Genomic DNA, 9,283 nt, shown 5'->3' with positions numbered 1-9,283 from the left:
TAATTGGCTTCTTAGACTGTGGAAACACCTCTGACTGTATATAGAGGAGCTAAAGTGCCAATAGTCACTATCATACAATCCATTTATATTCACTTTAAATCATTCTAAGGGACTTATTCAAATGCCCAGTTATTTATAAGATAATTGGCCTCCAATAGCGATACCCAGTAATTGGTATATTTCTGTAATTATCTAAGTTCTTAATGGCATGGCCATGCCCTTAATATTGACTAGCAAATATTTTTTGGGAAAAGTGATATACGAAAACAAAACAGACAAATAAAACAAATCCTGGGCATGACCACCCCCTATGTATATGGAACGGTCCATTCAAGGATTCTAGGATATTGTAGCGGCGGTGCCGATCAACCGGTAGGGGGCGCAAGCACGACTCCCCTTCGGATCAACCGGTAGGGGGCGCAAGCACGACTCCCCTTCGGAGCACTGCTGGCGGCCCAAGCTGGCCGCGAATTTATTTTTCCCAGGACTGTAAAGGTTATTAGACTAGCATACACGCTCCCATTAGCTGCCACGCACTTGACGCTGAGTTATTCATCAGTGGGAATTCAGCTATTGCCTTTATACATAACCACGAAGTGTGTGTGTGTGTGTGTACCATAATAGGCGTGTATGCAAATCTATTGGTCTTTACCATCCTAGAAAAAATCGCAAGCAGGCCGTCGGTAAATCTGCTCGCCTGAGAGGGCGATCCCTGGCTTAGGCCTTCTCTTTCGTGTAATTTCAGTGACTTGTTAAGTGTAAATATTAGCTCCGAAACGAGAACAGAAAGCCAGTTAATTGTACCTTCTTGTGTCATTAAACTGTGTGCATTGAAACCCTCGGTCAAGCTACAATATTAAGGAATTTGACTCCCCAGTCATTACACTCAGGAAGTGAAGGTATATATTTGATAAAAGGGTGACTTTTTAAATGAATGGCAACTTGATAGATTGGATTTGCCGACCAGAAAAGTCGGTGAGGATTGAACTGCAGCACACACTGGCAAGGCTCCGTTTTCGGTTCAAGAACCGACGGTTGGCAGTTCATATTATTAACCCCTCTCCACTATAGTGATACCAAGAGCGCTGGCCATTCTGTTGCCGTCAATTGTGGCTGACAAATCCGCTAAATATATTTTAAACGTCGACAGTAACATTTTAAAGAAAAGGTGGTATGAGAACTTTTACAACCATAAGTCCTATTAAGTGTTGCAGACCCAATACAACCTCTTACTATCAAGATATAACATGTATAAATAATAATATACAAACCGATTGGTCTGGATAAGACTTATAATTTGTATCAATCCTTTTATGCTTACCTTTTACGAAGTATCTCATCTCGCATGGCTGGGATGATACCTTTACGGAACGTGGTGTCCAGAAGCTCCTGTGTGGTCCCGATGTTCGGATACTGGTGAAGGGCCCACTTGAGGTAAACCAGAAACTCACTCCAGTCGACCTGCCCGTCCGCATCCATGTCGATAGCCTGTAGAGCTTGACGCGTTTCTGAACAGCGGTAGCAGGAGAAGTATGGTGCCATGAAGCCATTGTAGAAGGAATCAAATTCCAGCATGTCATCTCCCTGCACTTCGTCCTTCATGTCCCAGATGTCCCAAGTCCCGCGGATGTCCTTGATCAGGGTCTCGGCATGATTACTGTTGAGCTCCATCTGCTCGATAGCGTCCCTCATTGTCTCGGTGATTTTTCCGCCAGACCGGTCAAATAACACCGAAACCCCCACAACACTCATGTATTCTTCCTTTCTGTCATAAAAAAACAGGTGATAGGAAGCTAAGACTAAACAAATGCATGTATATGCAGAAGAGTTTTTAAGTAGAATGCCACCTTTGGATGCCACCAAAGTCCCGGTCACCAGTGTCTTGGCCGAATCCAGGCCTTGACCTGTGTCCCTGAGCAAGATATTCACCAAAATGTTTTATCCTGTCAGCTCAAGCACACTGAACAGTCCTGGTCACCAGTGTCTGGACTGAATCCAGACCGTGACATCTAGCAAGACACTTGACCAAAATGATTTGCTTAGCACAGAGCAGAAAGGACTTGTACCTCACTGTGCGTGATAAGCCGACTTTTTTTTTCTTTCTTTCTAGGTGTCATAAGTGCCTTCTGCCATGAGCTGTCTATCTAATTTCAGGTCTTAGGATTCTGTTATGCTCCGACCTGAAATGAAACGAGTATTGTATATTTAATGTCAGCTTGAACCAAGCCTAGCTTACCGGTTGCTCTTAAGATCTTCGAGCATGACCTCTTTCATCTTATTCGCTCTCTCAATTGTAAACTGCTCGTCTTCTCCGAAGAGTGTGACCAGTCGCATCTGTATCATCTCATCCGATGCCAGAGGTGTTATCCTCTGCGGTGCCTCCACACCAAAGAAGTCCGCCAGGTCGAAATCCTCCTTGGCCAGATTGAAGACAACGTCCAGAGACCTATCGCCGTACACTGGCTGCTTCAGATGGGGTCCTTCTCCAGTTGTGATCTTGGTCACATTTATGGCAGCCTTCCTCAGGTAGGTGCAGTTGAACTTCTTCAGGACTTTCTTATTTCCCAGGCGGATTAGGTTCATCATGGTCACGCAAGTGGATGCGTTGCCCAGGGCGGCGCCCTCGATACATATACTACCCCACGTGCCATCACAGCCATTCATTAAGCTCTGCCAACGTAATAAAAGGTTGTGGTTGTTTCACCCGCAAGTAAACTATGTCATAATGATAATTCAGAGATATCACTATCAGTGGCCAATAATCAAACCAAATTATTCCCCAGTGAGTTTATTGCATTTTGGGGCTAAGTATTTTGTGTGAACAAACTAACTTAAACAGTCAAATTAACAAGGTCAACACAAAACCTAGCCTGTGCATCTGAAGTCGCATTTCGAGGCCTGTTATGTATGAATGCCAGATTCCATCCTTTAGAACCTGTCAGTTTCCCTGCCATAATGTGCATGTTCAGTATGCCGCACTCCTAGCTTTGTGTGTGTATTGTACACTAGCTGTCGACCTTCTCGTGCTGGTGAGTCAATTTTGTATAAACAAGCAATGAAAGAAAAGTTGGGTTTGTAAGACCTTTGTCAGTCTTAATGCTTGGCATAACAATTTGGGCCCGGTTTACACAAAACATGAGCAAGTTCGAGTGTGCACAATGGTTAACTAAAGGTTGACCATTTTGACTCGAACCCAGGCTGGTCGACCATTGGTTGACTATGTGGTCGACCATTTGGAACCAGCCTCGAGCCCATGGTTTCTTCACTGGTCCCAACAGCATATTCCATTCTAACCTATGTTAAGCGCAGAGGGGAACCAGTGTTACTAAAGCGAAAAGGTGGAAGGTTGACTAGACTCGTTCGGGTGAGTACGTCACTGCGCATGTGCGTTGCTAGTCTGTGGTCGACCACTGGTGGACTAAATGTGCGCACTCGAACTTGCTCCTAGTCTCACCTCTAGTTGAGCTGCGTCAGCATATCCGTACTTCTCATGCACGTGCACCAGCAGTTTCCCGGGCCACTTATGCATATTCATGATATGCCGGATATACTTCGCCCATTCACCACACTCCTCCGGAAGACAGGACCCCTTGGCCTCTTCAAATATCACTCCGAACGGTCGGATGTCTTCAGGCAGTTTGGCCAGGTACTCTACCAGCTTGAACACCCTGATTGGGTGGGTGGGCATGACATCTGTTATGTCCCTCAGGTTGATCAGCACCTTGGCGTCCTTGTTCAGGTTCTTCTTGACCCAGCGGATCCACTTCTTGATAAGTGAGCACATGTCATCCATAGTGAACTTGGTGAAGTCATACACTCCATCACTGAGGTCCACCTCCAGGATGGTGTTCCACAGTCCTAGGCTCTTGAGCTTTGTCATTCCGACGGGAACTGTCTCTTTGTCTGGTAAGCGGTTCTTTGTATCTGTAAATACAAAAGTTTACACTTAGGCCGTTCGAGGAACAAAAAGATATTGTGTGATATGTAGGCCTATAATCGGTGCGTGCGATAAGCTTCCCTGGGTCGACCCCGCGGTGCTCACTCGGATGAGCCCCTGACAAGAGTTAATCGAACGATCACACTCGCCCTCTCGTGGTACACGTCATGCACCTTGGGTCACCCCCAAGCAGTGGCGTAACCAGAGGGGGGGGGGGGGGCAGGGGGGCCGGCGCCCCCCCCCCCCCCCCCCCCGCTCAGAACCCTTGCCCCCCCCCCCACTCTTGCCCCCCCCCCCCATATGAAATCAGAGATCTTATACATAGGGCTTATATATAAATCGTTTAAGGCTGCATAAAATGCTGTCGTAAAAAGGAAAACTTGTATTCATATCAGTAGGCCCTCCGTGGACTATAACATGAAAAATGCGTGGAAACGCGCGCGCGATCGTATTGGCGGTAAATGTTTGTTGTGGTTTTGCGGTTACAGAGAGTGCAGGATGTGACAAAGTTCTGTTAAATACGTGGTGGTCTGAATGCAGACCAATAGCTCCGTAAACACAAAGTCAGATCATGGAGGAAAAAATTTCTACCTCCATGGTCAGATGCACTACAGAGAAATTTACAACAGCAAACAATGGCCAGCGAAAAAGGTTGCTTAGACCATTTCTTCTCCTTTGAAGCAAGCGGTGCAATTGAGAGGTAGGCCTATTTTAAATATCCGTTTCATAACTAAAATGTGATTATTAAACACCCACAATTTCGATCCTGTATTTTTTTTTTTGATGGCTTACACTTGTTACAATAAGGCCGAGTAAAAAAAAGAAACATGTTTAGTGTCTGGGTTTCTCAAAAAAAAAGGAAGGAGGAGGGGCTTTTTATTTTTTATTTCAAGATGGCCGCCATGAATGTCAAATATCAACTGTTTTTTCTGCTGCTGAAATACACAAAACATTAATGAAACAGTTTGGTCAAGGCATTCAGACAAGACATTCAGATTTTTTTTTTTTGCTGAGATCATTTAAAATAACCCTTTTTCAAAACAAAAACAAAAAAAAATTGCATAAAAAAATTTTTAGAAAAAAAAGAGGTGTCCTGTAAAAAGGAAGCGGGCGGGGACGCTAAACAATTTCTATTTTTCTATTTTTACTTGGCCTAATATTATTATGTTTTGGGTATTTACACACCCACAAAGCCTATTTGAGAATGCCGTGTACAACTCTAAGTTGGTACTTGGTGACCACAGTTGGTAATTTAATCCTTTTATACAGTCAAAAATATATCTTATACAAAATGACAAGTTCTCTAAGATGTTGTTTTCGCAATCTTTTGTTACCTGCTGACTATGTAGACTGTTTTAGAACTGCATTGGTGTGTATCAACTATATATTAGTTAACACATTTAATAATAATCTTGCACTTCTTTGGCCCCCCCCCCAAATTTAATCTTTGCCCCCACTTGCCCCACCAAATGAAAATGTCTAGTTACGCCACTGCCCCCAAGTGACCCACTCCATAAGCAGGGCACGGGGGGCTGACCCGGGTGAGCCCCTGGAATGACGTCAAAGCTATTCGAACGCACCGGGGCAGACCGGGGTCGACCCAAGAAATCTAATCGACCGCACCCTATAATTATTGTTGCGACCTCCAATCTCGTTGGTGACTAGGTTGCACCCTGTTGCAACTTTATGCCGCCACGTCAGTAACAAAATAGTATGCTCGTATCGTGTACATACATACGCAACAACTTTAAAGGAACACGTTGCCTTGGATCGGACGAGTGGGTCATATAAAAAGGGTTTGTTACCGTTTGTTTTAAAATGCAAAAGGTTGGAACGATGTTTTAAAAGTAGAATACAATGATCCACACAAATTTGCCTTGAAATTGCGTGGTTTGCTCTTTACTGTGCGAACTAATACGGTCGGCCATTTATGGGAGTCAAAAATATGACTCCCATAAATGGCCGACCGTGTTAGCCGACAAGGTCGAAGGAAACCCGTGCAATTTCGAGGCATGTTTGTGTGGATCATTGTATTCTACTTTTACAACATCTCTCTACCCATGTGCATTTTATCAAACGGTTACAATTAAATGCTTTTCAAAGACCAACTCGACCGATCAAAGGCAACGTGTTCCTTTAAAGTATACAAAATATGTCAGTCGTCAATGCATTGTTGACACTCATAAATGGCCGCCACCTGGGCGGACATCGTGGAGTTTGTGCGGTGACCCCGAATAGGTGTTTTATAAAATGCATTGTAGTCATCTCTTTAGCGCGCTGTTTAGACATAATGTCGGGCAACTCGCACACTTTGCATACCAAATCGTTCAGGTGGAAAACAATTTGCAACAGGCAATTCTGGTTGATGTTTGAAACCGTATACACGGTTAAAGAAACAGCAACTTGAATTGCGTCTTGAACAAATTCAAAACTATTCTGGTCCACTCGGTCCATTATGAAGGAAACAAAGTCGTCAATCTGACGAGGCAAAGTGCTCAGATGCGCAGTATATTGCTTATTAGATTACCACGTTATTTTAAGCGTAAAGCAGTTCTCAATAAGGTATTTATTGTTACCCACAACGTTTCCCCCTGAATATTGAAGCAATTTATTAATGAATGGTCGAGAAGAACTTACGTTCTGTTATCTCTGAAAACGCAAACAGACCGTTGCGGTCTTCTCCTTTCGCTATGAGTTGCTGGATGAAGACGTCATCTACCCGGGTCATATGTGCGAATGATGCTACAATGATGTTAGTGAAACCACATCGCTTAACTTCATCATAAATCTGCCACTTGTTCTCCAGGGTGTGGCCCCTGAGCTGGCCAACGGTGCTCTCACGGATTGAGTTGTCCAGAACGAAGAGATCAAGATCGCGGAGAACCTGGAGCTTCGCCAGGTCTTTCTTGATGTCCTTATCGTACTTCTCGGCCAGATCCTGCATGGTGGTGAAAAGTTGCCCCATGGTTTCGGAAACCTACACGTCTTGCTATCGTGGATAAGGGAATCAATGTGTGATGAAGAGGTTTTGAACCAGTGTATTAAACTCAACGAGGCACGGTTCTTGATCATTTACCGTGACGAAGTCGAGGTAAATTATAAAGAACCAGGCCTCAGCGGGTTTAAACCACTAGTTGAAAACCGATTCAACACACTTTGATTCCCATTCATAAATACCTTTATGGTCATAAACATCATCACTTTTTGGTCAAAAAGTAAAATAAATGCAAACATTATAATTGTTAAGTGATTTCTTTAAACACACAACACCACTCCAGCTATGAAATGGTTGAGCCCTCCGCTGCCCTCGCGTAAACAACTCCTTATGGGGGATGCTGTGGGCGTCGCGCGCATCGCGTGATGTGGCACAACCATTGATCTCCATTATACTGACTGGATAGGACATTGCGCTATGCTGCGTGCATAAACACGCGGCCCAACAATGGCGGCGCAATTCCTTCAAACGGGTAAATTAATGTGCACTTGGTCGGGTTTGAGTCTGTCAGTTGAAGTTGTAAGTTGAGAATAGAAATGGGGGGAAAACATGACGATCGATAGTTTGAAGTATGAAAAAGTTTCTGATTGAAATGCAATAAAGCAAACTAACTTTACATTTGTTTCTATCAAATGCCCTATTAGTATTATGATAATGATATTACAATTTCTAAACAAACACTCGGCCGAGAAACTGTATTGGGATTCAGGTACATGTTTTTTTTTTTATTCTTTCAGTTCATTGAGAAAATGGCAATAAACCATATGAAGACAAAACAAGAGTCGCTCCTACAATAAACAATTCGAGTAGGCACTAGAGTGAGAACTACATACTCGCTAAAATCGAGGGAAAAGAACAAGAAAGATGAAAACAAAATACAATGTGATAATTGAGAGTTGACTCCATTAACAAATTTAAACTTTTTATTGTTAAGCTTCTATTCATCATGTTAATTGAAAAACAATCCCAACAGCAAAACTTCCATAACCGTTTTACTGTTCCGCCTGAAATAAATATTTTTATTTTGGTCACAAATAACGAAGTCGGCTATTTGCTCTCGACCAAAAGGAATGAAGAAACTGTCTTATTAGAACAGGTGCAAGGTCGCGTGTCACGCTTATGAATTAACACTTTTTACCGGTCATTAACAAAAAGGAACTGCAATGAGAATGCCTCAAGGAACGGGGGTAAATCTTACACCATTTCTGTTTTATTTAAAGACCCTGGACACTATTGGTTATTGTCAAAGACCGGTCTTCTCCCTTGGTGTATCTCAACATATTGCATAAAATAACAAACCTGTGAAAATTTGAGCTCAATCGGTCGTCGAAGTTGCGAGACAATAATGAAAAAAAGCACCCGTGTCACACGAAATTGTGTGCTTTCAGATGCTTGATTTTGAGACCTCAAGTTCTAACCAGAGGTCTCGAAATCAAATTCGTGGAAAATTACTTCTTTCACGAAAACTATGTCACTTGAGAGACAGCCGTTTCTCAAAATGTTTTATACCATCAGCCTCTCCCCATTACTCGTTACCAAGTAAGGTTTTATGCTTATAATTATTTTGAGTAATTACCAATAGTGTCTACTGCCTTTAAAACGTGTAAAAGGTTTATACTGAACAATTAAAGTTGTCTCTGCCCGTGAAACGGCAGAGATATTGTCCTTCTCCTTCTCCTTCTCCTTCTCCTTCTCCTTCTCCTTCTCCTTCTCCTTCTCCTTCTCCTTCTCCTTCTCCTTCTCCTTCTCCTTCTCCTTCTCCTCCTTCGTCAGTCAGGCCGTTTGTGAAACCACGGCCTGGGGGCTTGGGCGTTGGCTTTGGCTCCGTCAGTTATTTAGAAAGCGCGCCCTTTCCGCCGTGCAGGCCTTCACACAGGCAGATAGAGCCCAAGCCGGAGCCCAAGAGGGAGCGCAAGCTCAAGTCGTAGTTTTGTAAACGGGCTCAAAAAATGATACCCAAATGTCGGTTATACTTTTAAAAAACCGACAACTGGCGACAACAACCGACAACTTGTGTAACATGCATAATGCAAGTCGCAGCTCACACAAAACTCTTTTGCCCTTCAATATAGAGTAGACCTTCGGTAGTTGACAGTTGTCGTCTGTTGTCGGCTCTTTAGTAAAGTTCTGCGGCGGCTTCATGACGTAAGATTCGTGATGACAAAACTTTTTCTTGCGGCAGCCATTAAAATCCTCGGTTACCGTAAGATAAAATTGACAAATTTGGCTCTGAGGGCATTTTATTATTAATAACAGTCTTCACCTGATATATCACCCACTGAGAAGGCGAACATTTTGCATCAATGATATTAGGGTAAGTTTTGATATAAAATGTTTTTTAATGATAATTT

At 43.2% G+C, this 9,283-nt stretch overlaps 1 protein-coding gene across 2 annotated transcripts; it reads right to left on the bottom strand.

Moving 5' to 3' along the window:
* Positions 1-94: 94 nt before the first annotated feature.
* Positions 95-7,201, bottom strand: LOC139951470 (uncharacterized). 2 transcript variants are annotated; one of them, XM_071950381.1, is made up of 5 exons: positions 7,115-7,201; positions 6,575-6,926; positions 3,455-3,924; positions 2,237-2,670; positions 95-1,765 (listed from the first exon to the last, which is right to left on the bottom strand). In XM_071950381.1, the coding sequence occupies exons 2-5, from the start codon at positions 6,900-6,902 to the stop codon at positions 1,318-1,320; spliced, it is 1,680 nt and encodes a 559-aa protein (XP_071806482.1). In that variant the 5' UTR covers positions 6,903-6,926; positions 7,115-7,201; the 3' UTR covers positions 95-1,317. The 2 variants fall into 2 exon arrangements, with proteins under 2 accessions (XP_071806482.1, XP_071806481.1); XM_071950380.1 differs by lacking the exon at positions 7,115-7,201 and having other exon boundaries at positions 6,575-6,936.
* Positions 7,202-9,283: the final 2,082 nt, after the last annotated feature.

Source organism: Asterias amurensis, chromosome 19, assembly GCF_032118995.1.
Source record: "Asterias amurensis chromosome 19, ASM3211899v1".
In the NCBI taxonomy this organism is placed as follows: Eukaryota; Metazoa; Echinodermata; class Asteroidea; order Forcipulatida; family Asteriidae; genus Asterias; species Asterias amurensis.
Note: the sequence above shows the minus strand (reverse complement) of the source record. Positions and strands in the feature narration are given on the sequence as shown.